The sequence below is a fragment of the Hypomesus nipponensis genome, chromosome 18 (genome assembly GCF_054491055.1).
Source record: "Hypomesus nipponensis isolate SF chromosome 18, ASM5449105v1, whole genome shotgun sequence".
Taxonomy (NCBI): domain Eukaryota; kingdom Metazoa; phylum Chordata; class Actinopteri; order Osmeriformes; family Osmeridae; genus Hypomesus; species Hypomesus nipponensis.
Genome location: NC_140378.1, coordinates 3,519,810 through 3,538,355, shown reverse-complemented (window position 1 = coordinate 3,538,355; position 18,546 = coordinate 3,519,810). Strand labels below are relative to the sequence as shown.

The window sequence follows — 18,546 nt, the reverse complement described above, 5'->3', positions numbered from 1 at the left end:
TGTGTTCAGACTTACCTCCGTGCCGGAGATGACAGGCAGCTCTCTGCCAGGGTTTCCCAGGTCCTTGGCTGTTGTCGTGGTAACGGTAGCCACCAGCTCCTCTCGGGGGATGTGTCTCATGAACCTCTTGTTTACGATCCTGGTCACGCTGTCGCTCCTTCCTAGCCCCCCAAGGCCCGCCCCCGACACACACTCTGGCTTCGGCTCGTCGACCATGCCCTGGGAAACCCCAACTAAAGGCCCCTGGGACCGGCTCCCGCACACGTTCCGGAAAAACTCCTGGACCAGCCCGTACTTCTGGGCCCCGGCCTCAGGCCCCGGCACGGCCCCGGAGGGCTTGCCCGCAGCGGGCTGCTTGGCCGGGCTGGCCCCCTGGCTCTGGCTCTGGCCGGTTCCCGCTCCTCCGTCGGCCCTCCAGAGGGCCTCCACGCTGCCGCCGTGCTCCACCACGCTGAACAGGGACGACAGGCCGTCGTTGAGGCCGCTCAGGACGGGGCTGTCCCTGGTGGTGGTGGAGCGCGCCCAGGCCGAGCCCCCCCTCCACCCCCACCGGCCCCCCGCAGGCTCCACAGGCTGCGGTCCCGCGAGCCCACCGAGGTGGTGGAGCCGTCCAGGCGGGAGGCGGAGCCGGCGGAGACTCGGCGCTGCAGCTTGGGGGAGCCGTACTTGGGGGAGCAGCAGGGTCGCTCGATGCGCCCGTGGACCTTGTCCAGGGAGGTGGAGATGTGTCTGGAGCGGGCGGCGGCCAGTGAGGAGGAGGGGCGGGGCGACCACACCTTGGAGTGGAGCCCCACCCCTCTGGAGGGGGCGTCGGTCTGCAGGCCCACGCTGACAAACTGCGTGGTCTGGGTGGAGTGAGTGGCCACGCCGCCAGGGGTCTGACTTCCTGCGTCCTTGCTGCCCTTCCTCTCCAGCGAGCTGGAGCGGATGGCCTGGCGAACCACGTTGGTCATCTCCTTCATGTCGTCACTCAGATTGGCCGAGATCTCCAGCCCCGCCCTGCTCTCCAGGAGTGCCCGGTGCTGATTGGACAGCGAGCTCAGCCACTGCTGGTACGAGGAAGAGGAGGCCTCCAGGACCCCCCCGGCGTCTGAGGACGTCAAGCCCAGTGACGGGTGACCCTGCTGGGTTTGCTGCTGGACCTCCCTGGCCTGTCTGCGGCTGGTCTCCATGCGGCGGACGGCGGGGGGGCTGTAGTAGATGCGGATGCCCGTCCTGTCGGGCGCCGTGTGGCTCCTCTGGACACTCTCCAGGCCTGGCTCCGCCCCCTGGCTGCTGCTGGGGCCGTCCCACGTCTTGGAGGAGTCGCACGGCTCCATCCCCTGGGTCAGATAGGCCCAGTTCTTCCTGGTGAGGTCACCCAGGTCTGTGCGGGCCAGGAGAAGGGGCGGGGTCTTGATCTGGCCGCCTTCCTCCTCCTTATTGGTGGAGCCGTTGACCTCGTGACAAGCCTCCAACAGACCATCCAGCTCTGACAGGGAAGGTATGGACTTTGTCCTGCAATGGAACAAAAACAGAACTGAGTTTATTACTACGGTCCATGGAGCGGAATAGATAGACTGGGCAGTGATTTACCTACAGAGACGGAGAGCGTTAATAGTGTTACCTTGGTGAGTTCGTTTCGCCAGTGACTGACGTTTCTCCGTCTGACGGTTTGTCATGAAGAGGCTGGGAGAGAGAGAGATAGAGAGGAGCAGGACAAGAGAGAGCGATAAAGAGAAAGAGATACAGAGAAAGGAAGAGAGAGGAGAGACGTTAACAACTCCAGGCCTCGACTTTGAAGGCCAAGGACACGAACGTGAGGAAAGTAAACATGAAGAGGTGAGCTGTGTGACATCACCAGGTGACTGGGTCTCTGGGAAGGAAGAACAGGCTCCGTTTGTCTTGGCGGTGGATAAACCATGCTTGCTCACACACACACACACGTGTAGAGTTGCACACTCATTTCCTCTCAGTGGGAGGATAGATAAGGGGGTGGGGGGGGGGGGGTACTGACACCATCAGTACCAGTGGAAAATAGTATTAGTAGCATGTTGTTTAAAGAGAGAGAGAAATAATGACATCCTCTTGGCATATCTGTAATGTGTTTCCTGTGTGGTTCAGTGTAGCAAAGAGGGGGGAGAAAAGGAGAGAGGAGGGAGAGAAGAATAGGTCACTGTCCAGACAGTTCCTTCATTATTTTCCCCTTGTGTGTGTTCTTGGGCACGCACACACACACACACATTCCTACCCTAGGCAGTCATACAGCAACAGAGGCAGCTTCCTGAAGAGACTCCGCCAGCAGTCACACTTTACATCTGTGGCTGTCACCCTACCTACCCCCCCAACCCCCCGTCCCCGTCTCATCCGGACCAACCACCGCCCCTAGCCCATAACCCCCTCACACCTGAACCATATTACCCTACGGCGCCCCCCCCCCCCCCCTCAAGTCACACCTGAGCCATATTAACCCGATACCCTCCACCCTATAACCCTTTTCCCTCCCCCTCCTCCTCCTCCCCCCCCCCTCCATGCCCCTGGTCTCACCGGAGCAGTCTTCCCCTGTTGCTGGGCCTCTCTCAGCCTCTGCTCCCAGGCCCCTCTCTCCTGGCTCAGGCGCTCCAGGAGCTCCAGCTTCTCCCGGCTCCAGTTGCGCTCTCCGATCTGCAGCTGCTTGGTCAGGTCCATGACGGCGGCGTAGGAGTCGGCCAGCAGGTGCTGGTGCTCCTCCCGCTCCCTCTTCAGCGCCACCTTCAGGTCTGGAGGGTCCAGGTCGCCACACGCCAGCGCAGCTGCCTTCCCTGTCTTCCCTTCCAACTGAGACGGGGGGAGAGAGAGGGGGCAGCAGGAGAGGGAGAGGGGAGAGAGGGGAGGAGAAGGAGAGGGGGGAAATGAGGAAAACGAGAGCAGAGAGAGGAGAAGAAGGTGAGGGGAGAGGGGCGAGCAGGAGATGGGGAAGAAAAAGAGAGTAGAGAAGGGGAGAAGGAAAGGGGAGAGAGGAGGAGAGGGGAGACAGGGGGGAGCAGGAGAGTGGAACAGAGGAGGAGACGGAGAGAGGAGAGAGGGGAAGAAGAGGATAATGAGGAGAAGGAGAGGGGAAACAGGAGAGAGAAGGAGAGTGGAAGAGAGGAGATCATTATTCATTCCCTGTCCCTTTGCAGATGTGTATCTATACAGCATAGCTGCTTTATTTAGCCGCTGCATGTCTTTTCCCTCCAGCCTGTACAAAGGGCCTTGCCCTCACCACCAGACCCTGAGCAGCTGTCTCTCCTCCTGGCTCACCACCACAGACGGCATGTCTAGGATGTGATGTCATGTGTGTTCCTATGGTGACATCACACACACTCACACTGGGAGACAACAGCTGAAACAGATGCTGGCCTGTGTGTTTCTCCTCCTCCTCCTCTCTTCTCCAACCTCACTCTTTCTTCCAATCTTCTCTTTTTCTCTTTCTCTCCCGATCTCACCCGCCAGTCTCTTGCTCGCGCTCTTGCTTTTTCTCCTACCTCCTTCCTATCGCTCACTGACCCTCTGAAGTCTTACGTCAGAGGCCATTGATGCAGCGCTTTGCTCATTGGTTTATGAGACAGATTCACAGTTCTCTCTCTCCCTCCCTCCCTCCCTCTCTCTCTCTCTCTCTCTCTCTCTCTCTCTCTCTCTCACTCACACACACACACACACACTCTGGGGAGACCCATTTATCGTTCTTCGTCTCAGAGGGTGATGGGCATTGCCTTATAAGGGCTTAATGGAAGCGCCTGGCAGCCAATCTGACCATTACACACCCCGTCTCCGACGGCGACGGAGCATTGCGCTCGTCTAATGACAAACGTACTGTAACCAGATTTGGTCTTAATGAGCCCCATCGCTAATGAGCTCTCTCCCTGTGGACGCCCAGGGGTGGAGAGGTAGCGTGTGTCTGTGTTTATGACACACAGAGAAACACATTCAACCTCAAGTCCCCGACTTCCATCTTCAGAGACCATGTGACTAGAAACCTTGAGGCCTGTGCAAGGCTGGTATTAGCTTCCCCTTTGAAGAGATAGCCATGGATCACTGTACCACTGGCATAATAGATTAATTCTTTATTCTATAATCACTCAGGACAGGTGTCACATTAGAAGAGTCAACGTGAAGTCGATAGAATCCACTGGAAGAATCCACAGAGAACAGAGGACATTAGGAAAAGAGAATTAGCAACAGCTGGTGATGCTATGGATGCCGTGCCAGAATGCCATCCTGATGCGGTTGGCAGAGTTGCATTGATATGTGTGTGTGTGTGTGTGCGATCAGGGAGAGATCAGCTGCAGCTATGCCATCCAGATCTGGCCGCCAGCCCAGCGAGTCTGACACATGGATGAATGTTTGTGTGTGTGTGTGTGTGTGTGTGGTTCAGTAGACCAGTGATCTTGCTTGTGTATGTGAGCATTAGTGAGTTGTGGCAGAAACAAATGGGTTTTGCGAAAAAAGGTCAAAGCAAAATGAATTAAGCCTCGGTTATGCCATAAAGGTTAGTCCGTAAATTTTCTCTCATAAAAACCAGCCTTCCACATGTGGTAAAGGCCATCCTGATATCTATTGTGTCTGGGGGCTTCTCATTTCCTACTGGTTAGGAAGTCACCTGTCACCAATCAGAAGACCGATTATCTTCGACCGGTAGAGAAAAGAACCAATCACAGCAATTTTTCATTTAGGACACCTTCTTCAAAGCAATGAATCTCAAAATGTTTATTCACTTACACTACCAGATATCATTCTACCTATATTACTCCCATCTCTCGCGCTCTCCTTCCCTTCACCTCCCCCTGGAGTTTTTTTTTATAACATTAGGCTCCGGTGCAAGCCCATCTCAGAGCTGCTTAATTGAAGTCATTGTGGCTGTTATGAGGTTGTCTCTGGCACAGGGATATTAAACTCATCTCTCACTGACAGACCCCTTAGACACACACACACACACACAGAGAGACAGGAAGATAGATAAAGCGAGATAAATAAAAAAAAGATAGACAGGTGAAAATTCACCTCAAACTGTTTTTGAGGCGGTAGTCAGTGCGAATATTGGCTGTGATGAACAAGATGATCAAGCTGCTGATTTATATTTCAAAGGCTGACATGTTTCTCTGGGTCAAACTCTTATCAACCCCCCTGCTGCCCAGTCATCCTAGATCAAATGTACAGCTCTAGGCTACAGAGCAGAACGGAATAAGTGGGATAGCAACAAACACACCCTTTCATCACCCTGCTCTGGTCAACTGGCTCATATGAAGTTCCAGGCAAAGAGAAACACTACCAAATGGAACGGTTGGTTATCATACTCAATGGAACATCTTCAAAGGTTCTAAAGCTCCATACCCAACCCAACCCCAAACTCAGCCTCCAGAGAACAGAGTGGACCTATGCTCACAACCCCTGCTTTGTGCCCTCGGAAACCCCGTTGGTTCCCTCCGTCCACGTGCTGGATGGAGCCGGGTGTTGTGAAGCCCCGGGCAGGCTGGGCTGGTGGTCTCCGTACCTGGGTGAGGAGGCTCTTGAGCTCGGTCCTCTCCACCTCCCAGGAGGCCTTGGCCCGGGCGAACTGCTGGGTGAGCTCCTGAGAGCCCTGGTGCTCCTCGCGCAGCTCCGCGCTCAGGCCCTGCAGCGCCACCGTCAGGTCCGACAGGGTACCACTCACTTCGATGGACTGGGGGGGGGGGTTAACATGTTGTTAACATGCGAGACAAAAGACCGAGCTGTGATCTAAACGATCAAAGCCAATCGTACGTTATGAAGCATGCTTGTGTTCCTACCACAGAATAAAGTCCATCCAGTCATGGATGTGAGTGTGAGTGCCAGGCTGAGGTGTAATCGTATCGGGTGTGTATGTGTGTGTATATACCAGACATAGGTATAATAATAATTCATGTGTCTGTGTGTACCTGACTGTAACTCTTGTCCAGCAGACAGAGTTCCTTGATGGTGGGGCTAAGGGGATGCTCCTCCGAGGCGGCCATCTTGTTATCCGGCTGGTGGGAGGGGCTAGTTAGGTTCTCCTCCTCCAATAGCAGGTACAGGTCCTTCAGACTGTTCACCTGGGGACCCAGAGCACACACACACGTCTGTTTATCACTGGATGAATCACCCAATCACTGGATTAGGACACAGTTATGTAATGTCTTTACACCAATAAATGAGTCAATCAATCAATTACTCAATCAATCAATCCATCAATTCAAATATATTCTTGTTCGTACCGTAAGCCACCAACCCTATGTGCTGCAGATAGCATGTGAACCCAGTTAGGGCGGTGTGTTTCCTACCTCCAGGACATCCCTGGCCTCTCCCTGGGGGTGGCGGCCCAGCCGCCACTGCTTGAGGAAGCAGCGCAGCTTGAGGCTGAGCAGCAGCAGGCTGTGTTTGAGCTGCAGGGACTCCTGCAGCAGCAGGCTCCGCTCCTGGCTCCACAGCTTGTGCTGCAGGCGTGTCTGCAGGCTGGCGCTCTGCAGCTGGAAGTCCCGGCGCACCAGCGCCTTCTGGTGCTCCTCTTGAAGCTGGAGCACACACACACACATGTAAGTACACACACACACATAGGCACATGCATATATACACACACACACACACACACACAGACCTATGCACGTACACAAACGCATACACACGTCCACACACATGCACACACACACAAGTACACACATAAAAACAGATGGCAGTTCATTTTTCTGTCAAGCTTACGGGGGTGTGTGAATGAGTGTGTGTGCAGGTGTGTGTGTGCGTGTGCGAGCGTACCTGTGTGAGTGCCAGGGAGCTGTTGTCTCTGTGAGCTTGTCTCTCCAGGGCCAGCTCCTGCTGGGCTCTCCTGGCGGTCTCCCTGGCCTCCAGCAGCAGAGCCTGCAGATCACTGACCTGACGGGCCTGAACACACGACACCACAAAACACCTTTCATTAGGTTCAACAAGCACATTTTGGGGGGGTGTATTAATACCTTAAGTATGTGTATTATGCACTAATACCTCCAGTAAGTATATGTATGCATTTTTAGAACTTGGTTAAGCATTTTTTGGATGCATTGCATTGACGTCTATGACCCACCAACGTCATCCAATGTTTGGTATTTCTATGAGAATTCAGCTGTGGATATTAAAGTAATTCATCTGGGACAGAATGGGACACACACCCCAGCAGCGCTTGCTGAATTTCACAGCAGTGTAACATGAAATGGTTTACATTTCACACAGGAATTCATAAACTTGGCTGACTAGATGACAAACTGGACTAAATGAGTCCCGGTCTTCAGTGGTCTAAAGTAGCACTCTGATCGACCAGTACACACCGTACATGCCCCAAAGTGTCACATGCTTCGTTTGCCTGCTGAGTGAGAGCTATCGACCCCTCCCGTTACTGCCCGTCATCCTCCACTAACCAATAGCAGGCCAGGGGCTAGGGCGCACGCCCACAGTCCCGGCCAATAGGACACTGTCCACTCCACACCGGCTTAATCGAATCAACCCAAATTGAATTCTATAGCACTTTTCACACGGATGATTTCATGCTTTGCAGCATAACCGAGCACTCCTGCTGAACCATAACCTTCCATACACTCTCCGGAGCCCCACCGGCCGTTCCTATTGGCCCCCTGCTGCTAACCCAGCAGCGTTTACAGGGTGTCATAACTACTGTGTGTTTGTAAAAGGCGTTCGGTCGGGCAGGGTGGCTGACTGCCAGGAGGCTTGCTGTCTGTTGTCCCCCCCGCCATTGTCTCCATGACGACCTAATGACAGGCACAGGACAGGCAGCGTGAGCTTCTCATGACTGCCCCCCCCCACCCCCCCCCCCCCCCCCAAGACCATGCCACCTCCTGCCTATTAGCTGATGCGTGGGGAATGTTGGAGGGGGGCGGGGGGAGTAGTTGGGGAAGAAAGGCCCACTGTAGAAACCTGAAACCCGGAGGGGGGTGGGGGGCTAGGGATGCTATCTCACGCTGCAAAATGACCTGTTTAGTGGGATGGAAATAATGTCGCCGTCTGGTACAGACTGACGGGCTGTCTGCGTCTATGACGACCACATACTGCAGCGCGTCGGCGCAGGGCCTGTGAGCCAGCCCAGGACCTCAGCAACTCAGTAACTCAGCTCTAGGGTTCGGCTGGGATTACAAAAAACACGTTTATTTGGGCAGATGGCGAGTGTTTTAGCTTTGCTCGGCACTTTTCCCCCAGTTGTCATTTATTGTGTGTATTTGTTGTATTTGAGAGCAGCTTGGGTGCTGTCAGAGAGCTGTTACTGAGCACTCACTCCCAACACACTGCAGCCCTCCAAGTCAATAAGAAGTCCTAGTCTGCAATATCTCCCACTTGGTTCATCTCTCCTTTTGATGGCTCGTACTCTCCCTCTTCTCCCTCACTCCCACCCTACCTCCCTCCCTTATTCACCTGCAGTCATCTTTCCTAGGCCCAGAGAGAGTGACTTCACGCACATTCCATTCCTTACCCAAAGTGAGGAGTCTGTGGGTCTGGCAAAGTGAGGGAGAGTGAAAAGAGCTCAATTTCAGCTCGGTCCTTCAAACAGATACACATGCACGCACGCACGCACACACACACACACACAAACACACACACTGACAGACTCACACACTGACTTTCACAGCAGGGCACCACAAAACGGTTTGTGTTTCGCAGTCAAGCCTCTGAAATGAATCAATTCATGTACTTGGATGACACACTGGAGATGGGATGTTTCCAGTGTGAAAGTGATCCACCAGACTGTCGTGTTTTGACTGCATTTCTATTTAGTTCTACTGTGCCTTCTGTCACACTATTCTCTGTTCCTTGCCGCTACAGATGCCCTCTCAGGCCCTGCCTGCGTTACCACGGAGACGCCCTATCAAAAGGCCAAACAAACAACACAGACATTTCCTGCTCATATAGCTAATGAAGTCATCGCTAACAGCTAAAGGATTCCAGGGAGACTGTCGCACATTTACAACAAAAAAACACACCACATCACGAGTCAACAGAGGGACTTTTTGTGTGTTCTCGTGTGCATGTGTGTGTTGAGGGTGTGTGTGTGCGCGAGTGTGTGAATAATGTATGAGCTGTGTGTGTGTACTGTGGCTTCATGTGACCCACCAGTGCAGCGTCTTTCTCCTCCCCTTCGTGGTCTTGGCTCGTCTCCTGTTTCCTGTTGCTGTCCGCCTCTTCCTGCTGACCTCTCACCTCGCAATCTGATTGGTCCCTACAGTCAGGCTGCTGCATGCGTGCATGGGCAAGTTAATGAAAGAAACAAAACAAATGAATAAAGAAATAAAGAGAGGGTGAACGGAAGAGGAGACAGGACGGGGAGGGGGAGGGTGGGACAGAGTGGTGAATATAAAAGAGAAGTGTGGGAAGGAATGAACACAACAAACCAAAACAAAACAATAAGACCCCAAATCATATAAACAAAATGGCATCGGAGGTGAACACAATAAGACGTTGTAATGGCGGTCGTCACATGAGGAAGAAGAGGATGTAGAGGGAGAAGAGTTTGGTCAGAGAGGCGCAGGACATTGTGGAGAACAGAACCGAAAGAAGTATGAGGAGGAGGAGAAAAGGCTGGAGGAGGGAGGGAGGGACGGAGAGGAGGGGGAGGGAGGGAGGGTTTGAAAGAATCAAAAGTGAAGGGTCGGGTGGTGGAGGGACAAGTGCATAAACCGCCGGTCATGGTGCCCATGCAGTGAGAGAATGGGAGGGAGGGAGAGAAAGGGGGAGAGTTGGAAGGAGGGAGAGAGGCGGAGGTGAGGGATGAAGGGAAGGAGAGAGCGAAGGGTGTTGGGACTCAGAACAGTGGCCTCTAATGGAGCGGCAGTCTAAACAAATAGCACTAGATAACTACCATCGCACACACTGACGGGTACTGGCTAGGTGTCTTATTCATCAACATATAACACACCGGTATCACATATCTACAAGACAAGATATAACACTATGTGCTAGCTATCACAGTTGAAACACACTTACAGTACATACATCGTTTATACAACTTACATCGTTTTCCTTATTGCTATCTTAGCTTAAAAGAACAACACATCACTATGCGCTTCTGAGCTCAACCGGACTCCACATCAAAAGACACCACCACAAATCACCACAATACACCATGCCCAACAGCACAACACTACTCACTGACTCCAGTCAATACGTCCGAACCAAACATCCCCAAAAGTGACACGTTCGCGAAACGACACTAACGACGTCACGACAACGCGCTGCGGGAATGTGGGGGAGTCGTGGGTACGCAAGGCTCAGACTGCCGAGCTGCAGAGTCTAGGATGAACAGCCGACAGCGTGGGGTGATGTCCTCCCATGTCATGCAGCCCTAGGCTCCATTGGAGGCCCGAGTTTCCAGAAGACGCTATGCCGAGTCATGCCTGTGGTCTATGGCAGGTTATAATGCATTGTCCGAGCATGCGTGCGGTCACAGCATTCAGTGCTGGGGGGGGAGGTGGGGTGAGGTGAGGTGACGGAGGGTGGGGGCTTAGCGCCGTGGCTGGGATGAGGGGGCGGGGTTATTAGTAAGCCGTACCATGGTTTTAAAGAACGCAGGCAGAACAGAATAGAACAGAAGCGAAAACTTGCTCCACAAACAAAACCAAACAGAGTTAAGGAATCGCGATCCGGAGAAAGCGGTAGAGAGAGAGCTGGGGAGAGGGAGAGAGAGAGAGAAGGAAAAAGAGAGAAACAATAGCAAGGGAGAGATCGGGAGCGCGTGTTCTTACCTTATGCTGGGCGGTAGCATCCCCGGTCAGCAGGTCAGAGGGACAGGGGGCAGAGACAGGTGCCACGGCCGACACCCAGTCCCCAGACTCGGGCAGGGCAGGTGGGGGTGAGGCCCCCTCCACCTTGTCCCTCCCTGGGGAGCTGCTAAGAGCCTCCACCCGCTCCACGAAGACCTGGAGCTGGGTCTGCAGGGCCTGGAGGCGGCTGGTCAGGGCCCCGACCAGGGGACGCTCGGCCAGCTCCGGGGCCTGGGACAGAGACAGGACCTGGGGCTTCTCCGGGGCATCTGCCTCGGCGGCGTCTCCCGTGGAGATCTTCTGGTAGAGGGACTGAGGGGAGAGGCAATTCGAGTCAGGGGCGGTCAGTAGCTGGATGGCCGTGGTGATGAGGCGGGCCTGGTCTCTCATGGCCAGCAAAGTCTCATGGTCCTTTGGCCCCAGAGCTTCGCCCTCTGCATGCGTCATCCTCCTCTTCCTTTCCAACTCCTCCAGGGGACGGTTCTCGCCCCCGACGGGGCCCTCACGCAGAGATGCCTGGCTGGGGAGGCACTCGGCCGAATCGCCGGCCTCGGCATCTGTCTCCATGGTGATGAGGGCAGGGCGTGCGGGGTGGGAGGGGCCCTGGTAGGATGCCAGGTCGCAGCGCTGCAGGTTGGACAGCAGCACGCGGTTCTCGTACTGCAGCTTCTTCACCTGCAACCACACAGTTCAAATCAGTTCAATGTCACTCAATTCAGCTCAGTTCAACTCAACTCGGAACGATGCGATGCAGTTCAGGTGAGTGTTTGGCGAAGGAGTAACCACCTTGTTGCTCAGCTCCCCGATCTGCATCCTGGCAACCAGTAGCTCCTCCTCCTGGGGGGGAGGGGCCTCGGCGCTGATAAGCGGCCCGCCTTCCTCCTGCAGGCCGCAGGTGGCCGAGGGGTGGGAGGGGCCGTCAGCCAGCGTGAGCGTGGCGTGTGGCGGGAGGGGCGGCGGCAGCTCAGACTTGTAGCGGTTGATGTCGTTCATCAGGAGCTTGTTTTGCTCCTCCATCTCCAGGAGCGACCGCCGCAGTAGCTCCGCCTCCTCTTCCACGAATTGCAGGTGGCGCTGCAGCTCCATCACGTTCTCGGCAGAGGCCCCGCCCAGAACCAGTCCGGCTCCTCCCCCTCCCGGGCTAAGCCCCGCCCCAATGCCACCAGCGGCTGACAGGTCCTGGCCCTTCATGTCGTCCATCTCAGCACGCAGGCCGCGGTTCTCCACCTGGGGGGTCAGGAATGAGATCAACAGGACTGTGCAGAAGTCTTAGCACCCAAGATTTTTTACATAAAAATGTGGTTTTATATCACCTTATCTTGTCTTCTGTATATATAAAAGTGAACATTTGTGACTACTTTTTTCTTTAAATGTTTCAATTGTGTCTAAGGCTTTTGCACAGTACTGTAAATACTGCCTTCGTGAAAGGATTCACTCTGAAGGGCCTTTACCTGACTTGTATGATAAGCAACCTAACTGAGGTATGTATGCAAGTAGTCTTAAAGAGATGCCCAAAAATGGTTTTGTATTCAGTCGTACCTCCAGTTCCACGATTCGTCGGCTGAGCAGGTTGGCCTCCTCCTCCACCAGCTTCAAGTGAACTCTGACCTCTGCCTCTCTGGTGTGGGGTGATTCAGCCACCTGGAAAATTCAAGAAGTGCCCGCACTCAGACAGGAAGTTGTCATTGCTCCACACCAGCCTTGGGACAGACTGATGGTCTCGTCTATCTTTCACTTAACCTTTTCATCATTTATATATTTTTGTTTAATGAGTTGAGTAGCTAGTTGGTTTTTGTTAGCTACGTCGCTAGCTACCTCCTCAACGGTGAGCGAGGCGTCCACCTCCCCGTAGAGCGAGCGGTACTTGGCCAGCTGGTCCCTCATGGCCTCACTGTCCTTCGCCATCTTGGCCAGCTTCTTACACATCAGGGCTGACTCCTCCTTGGCAAAGTGGAGCTGGCACTTCAGGTCTGAACTGTCCTCCTGAGAGAGAGAGAGAGAGAGAGAGAGAGAGAGAGAGAGAGAGAGAGAGAGAGAGAGAGAGAGAGAGAGAGAGAGAGAGAGAGAGAGAGAGAGAGAGAGAGAGAGAGAGAGAGAGAGAGAGAGAGAGAGAGAGAGAGAGAGAGAGAGAGAGAGAGAGCGGGAGGGCGTTTCAGGTACACATGTACTGTAAAGACTAAGACAAATTTCCAGACGAGGTCTAATCCGTCTGAAAAATCACCCCCAAAGGATCTAACCGGGCCATTTTAAATATTGAAGTGCCACTTATATTTAGCAGAGGATATGACTGAAATCCCATTCCCGTGTTATGTAAGGCCCAATGACCCGGTCTGACCCAAACTCCAATATGGTTATGACACTCCTGTGGTGCTGCTGGGCTTTCTGGGTCTAGACGGTCTCCCAGGTCGTTAAACAACACTACTGGAGCCTTTTAACAACCATGTACAGTGTGTGGGTTAAACTAATGATACCCTGCAATAACAGTGTGGGTTTATGTTTGTGTGAGAGAGTAAGGGGGGAGACTCAAGCAGGCAGAGAAAGAGGTAGAGATCTATTGCAGTCAGGCATAATAGTTGTGCTGTCTCTCCAGCGAATGACAGCTTATTCTGCCCAACTCACAGTACATGATGTAGACATTACTGTTGATATACCACACTGTGGAAAACACAAATCCTGACAAAAATATCGAAGGCATTTTGCAAAATAGAGGGACCTCGTTGTTGCAGCTCCAGCTTAGCACTGGGACCTTGATTATTTCATGGTGGTTATGAATTGCTCTCATTGATTTATCTTGAGGAAGATGTGTGTGTGTGTGTGAGTGTGTGTGAGAGAATGAGTATGTGAATGAGAGTGTGTATGTGAGTGAGTGTGAGTAGGAGTGTGTGTGTGTGTGTGGGTGTCTGTGTGTGAGAAAGAGAGAGTAAGTGTGTGTGTGTGTTTGAGTGTGTGTGTGTGTGTGTGTGTGAGAGAGAGAGAGAGAGAGAGAGAGAGAGAGAGAGTGTGTGTGTGAGTACATGTGTGAGTGTGTGTGTGTGTGTGTGTGTGTGTGTGTGTGTGTGTGTGTGTGTGTGTGTGTGTGTGTGTGTGTGTGTGAGTGAGTGAGTGAGGGTGAGTATGTGTGTGTGTTACCTGGGGAGACTGTTTCTTGTCAGCTTTGTTGTTGGGCCGGGCTCCTCTCTTCTTCTGAGAGTTCTGCAAACAGAAAGAACAAACACAGGAGATCACCAGCAGGTCTCACAACAGCACATCCTCAGCCCTCCCTAAGGCTGATCACAACAGCACATCCTCAGCCCTCCCTAAGGCTGATCTCGGGTCAGATCTCAGCCCCTCCCTCCACTGCACCAGGTCAGAGCACCAGGGCAGCATGATGGCCCTGGATCTCGCCCACTGATCCCCACTCCCACTCCCCCAGCTGTCATCACTATGGAGATGTTTATCACCAGGGTGACACTGATATGGTACATAATAACACTTGGCAGCATTTGTGTAAATAGAGAGAGAGAAAGAGAGAGGGAGACAGATATGGATAGAAAGAGACAGAGAGACAGAGAAAGAGAGAGAGAGAAATGTGGAAAAGGAGAAAGAGACACATGTTGGATGAGATCTGATAATAAAATGAGTATATGAGTAGCGTAACTAACGACACCTCAGAGTTAGCTCCTCATAAATCATAATTTCCTGCACACACACACACACACACACACATACATACACACACACACACTCCTTGGAACACAGACTGACATGCTGCAGTATGAGCTTATCTTGCCAGGACCGTTTCCATGGAAACTGGCAACTCTCTCCGCACTCCGTGCTAACAAAGGAAGGGCTGCTTGTTTGTGTGTGTGTCTGTCTGTGTGTGTGTGTGTGTGTGTGTGTGCATGAGAGAGACAGGACAGTAAGGCTCCCATCCTGTCTGTGTTTTATCAAATACAAGTCTAAACATCACACACTCTGCCAGCCTAAACAGAGAACTTTACACATGCTGAGCAAGGCGAGGAGAGGCTAAGGACCCTAGCTAGAAATTCATGTTAGATCCATTAGCCTCACTTCAGAGTGTCACTACAGCTCCTTGACATGCCTTCATCTTATTGCCCGAGCCCAAATACAACAGGAAACTTTAAACAACACAAAACATGTAAGCAATACCAAGATAAAACCGCCTAACCACAAACTGGTTGGCTACACGAAGCTAGCTAGGTCCTGCTGCTACAGCAGAATGGCCCAGGGTTTGCTGACGTTGTCCTGCTATAGTTTAACGAGTAGCTAACAGTCTTTTAATGTAGCTAAACTTTACTGTTCTGTCAATAGGCTTGTCACAGGGAGATAATATAACTATCGATCTTAAGGAGGTATCGACCACTGTATAGTTATAGGTCTGGTGTGGCCGCTGGTGGTGTTGTTTTAGCTGATGATGCTATGCTATTAGATGTTCCATCAACATTACAGCTTGAAGATTAAACCTGAGAGAGAGAAAGAGAAAGAGAGGGATAGAGAGAGGGAGAAGGGACAGGTAGGAGACACTGGAAGCTGCCCAGCCCAACCTGGGGCTAGGGACTGGGGGTCAGGGGCTCGGAGTTAGGGGCTTGGGGCAGGAAGGATTTCTGCAACTGGTTCAATAACAAATGTTAGAAAATGGACACATCAAAACACTCCCATAAAAGCTTTCGACTGCCGAATGGCATTTGATTGTTCTGTGTGGGGGTGTGAGTGGGAGGCGGAAGAGAACATTGATTTGTATGCAGTGGACGCACACACCCAGACACACTGGCACACACGCACACACACACACACACACACAGACATGCACACACACACACTGACACGCACACTCTTCAGAGTGAGTGGACACGAGAGGCCTCCTCAGTGGGGAAGAACAGAATGCTCCAGTGGGCATGCTCAGTCCAGTCCCTACATCACCACCACCGTGGCATTCAAGGTAACAAAGACAAACATGCCAGGGATTGCATAACCAGTGTGTGTGGGAGTCTGTGTGTGTGTGTGTGTGCGTGCGTGCGTGTAGGAAGATGAGGTGGGTGGGCGAGGGGGGAGGTGAAAAAGAGAGAGAGATAATCGGACAATGGATCAAGTGTCTTTCATACTGACTGTCACAATGATGGTGGGCTGCCACCACCCAAGTACCACTACTGCCTCGCTGGCTGGAAGCAGAGTACAGTAAAGTAGAGAATAGAGATGATAGATATTAAGATGTAAAGGAGCAGTGAGTGGACAGAGAGAGAGAGAGAGAGAGAGAGAGACAGAGAGAGAGAGAGAGAGAGAGAGATACAGAGAGAGAGAGAGAGAGAGAGAGAGAGAGAGAGAGAGAGAGAGAGAGAGAGAGAGAGAGAGAGAGAGAGAGAGAGAGAGAGAGATACAGAGAGAGAGAGAGAGAGAGAGAGAGAGAGAGAGAGAGAGAGAGATACAGAGAAAGAGAGAAAGAGAGAAATGTGGAAAGGGAGAAAGAGACACATGTTGGATGAGATCTGATAATGAAATGAGTATATGAGTAGCGTAACTAACGACACCTCAGAGTTGGCTCCTCATAAATCATAATTTCCTGCACACACACACATTCATGCACACACACACACTCCTTGGAACACAGACTGACTGAGACTGATTGAGAGAACGAGGGAGAGACTGAGAGAGGAGGGGACTCTCCTCCACTACAATGAAAAGACAGAACTCGGAAACAAATAAATACAGATCAAATACAAATAAATACAGACCTCTGTTTCCAAATCACAACATCAGTGACCAGTATTTTAAAACCTTGCTTTGTAATTTCACTGTCTGCTTGTCCCAGACATTACAGTACAACTGACCAATCACAGAGCACCCTCATTGGTGCCATTGTGCCAGTTCAAAATCTCCAACAAACCCAGAGTGCTCAATTTAAGGTAAAACTGTTTTAGATTTGGAATCAGCAAGAAGTTGGATGAGGCATGTCAGCACAGTTTGGTGTACCCTCTCTCTTCATCATATAAAGAACTTGAAGTAAATAGCCTATTAGCATAGAGTGTAGCACTGCTGGTGTGATGAAAATGGATATGACAGCACCAATCTGTAGCACGTTCACACACACACCAGATGTGTATAACTGAAAATGACAACAGCAATCTGTAACACTCACAGAGGAACATACACACTCACACACGCACGCACACACACACGCACACACACACACACACACACACACACACACACACACACACACACCCTCTGAGGAAGGGAGTGGAGGAGGGGAAAGTAGCCTTGTCAGTTTTCTTTGTTTGCAGCCTGGCTGCTCGCTCTCAGCCTCTACAGGAGAGATGGAGAGGTGTCTCAGGTTCAGGGACGCCTGTGTGTGTGTGTGTGTGTGTGTGTGACAGTGCTTTAGAGACATACACAATGAGAGTCCAAGTCATACTTCTGTGTTCATTTATGTGTTTATACGGGCTGTATGACCTGTTTCCTCTTCTGTCTATCTGCTTTTGTGTTGTAGTGCAACAATAGGTGGAGCTTGATGAGAGGTGGATGGGAGGAGGGGTGTCTGTGTGTGTGTGTGTGTGTGTGTGTGTGTGTGTTCATGTGCGTGGTGTGAAACACATGAGGGGGAGAAGGGATTCTTACAATTTTCAAAACAATCAACACAAATGGGGAGTAAAGAGAGGGAGTGAGAGAGCGAGCGAGAACGATATAATTCTATGCTATCTTGCAGAGTTGTTTGATAGCAAGCCAACATATGTATAAGCAGCCTGTCACCCTCCTTTCTTTAGGCCACACCACCTTGTAAAAGAGCGGAAGAGACTTATAGGAATGAATATTTGATTTCCCAATATGCCGTTAGGGGGCTTTCCATTTAGAGAGGGCGGGAGGTGGTGGTGGAGGGGGTTATACTCCATTATGCTACAGACCAGAGCGGGTTCCCGTGGCAACCGCGTCTGCACTTGGGGCTCCGCTTCTGACAGCGGAGGACAACACAACTGACTGGTGAAAAGGGGAGATGAGGGGGAGGGGAGGAGGAGGAGGGAGAGGAGGGGGAGGGAGAAGGAAGATGGCGGACGGAAATTGTAGCCCCTTGAAAGCCTCTTGAGTGGATTTTTCTCTTTCTATCCCTCTCTCTCTCTCTCTCTCTCTCTCTCTCTCTCTCTCTCTCTCTCGTTTTTTCTCTATCTGCATGCCAATGTTTCTAGTGAAGTTGAAAATGAGACAATTTGCATATGGCTCCACCCAGTGCTGGCAGGTGCTCTAATTTACATGGAGCATAGTGCACACACACAGACACACTCACACGCGTACACACTGAAACATACACAAACACAAACACAAACATCAACTGCCAGCAACTTTTACCAAGCATGCAAGTTTGAAGGCTTCAATATGCCATCCTCCATCCATTTCTCTCTCTCTCTCTCTCTCTCTCTCTCTCTCTCTCTCTCTCTCTCTCTCTTTCTCTCTCTCTCTCTTTCTCTCTCTCTCTCTCTCTCCCCCTCTCTCTCCCCTCTCTCTCTCTCTCTCTCTCTCTCTCTCTCTCTCTCTCTCTCTCGGTCCCCCACAACATCCCTCTACAGGACACCTGAGCACATAGCAACTGCTACCATGGAGTCATGGAGAGAGCCCATATGGTAAATCAAAATACACACACAAACATTTAGATATAAGTATACACACACTGAAACGCATATCCTCAAGCTCTGCCAACACCAGCCATCTGCCCAGTGCTGTGTATCAGAGGGTGTTTCTCACTCCATCCAAACACAGCCAACCCAGTTACGGCCTCGCCTCTACACACAAACACCCTGGCTGGTTGGCTACAGAAGGTGTGTGTGTGTGTGTG

General features: G+C 52.0%; 1 protein-coding gene across 1 annotated transcript in view; it reads right to left on the bottom strand.

The window, feature by feature from the left end:
- The window catches only part of LOC146250894 (microtubule cross-linking factor 2-like), a 41,895-nt gene that overhangs the window by 3,625 nt on the left and 19,724 nt on the right, over positions 1 to 18,546 (bottom strand). Inside the window, 14 exon segments of the mRNA XM_084680503.1 lie at positions 16 to 540; positions 543 to 1,497; positions 1,607 to 1,668; positions 2,527 to 2,796; positions 5,492 to 5,659; positions 5,895 to 6,047; positions 6,276 to 6,506; positions 6,745 to 6,870; positions 9,082 to 9,201; positions 10,710 to 11,402; positions 11,514 to 11,954; positions 12,267 to 12,368; positions 12,543 to 12,710; positions 13,857 to 13,919. Of these exon segments, the coding sequence (XP_084536629.1) occupies positions 16 to 540; positions 543 to 1,497; positions 1,607 to 1,668; positions 2,527 to 2,796; positions 5,492 to 5,659; positions 5,895 to 6,047; positions 6,276 to 6,506; positions 6,745 to 6,870; positions 9,082 to 9,201; positions 10,710 to 11,402; positions 11,514 to 11,954; positions 12,267 to 12,368; positions 12,543 to 12,710; positions 13,857 to 13,919 (4,077 nt within the window).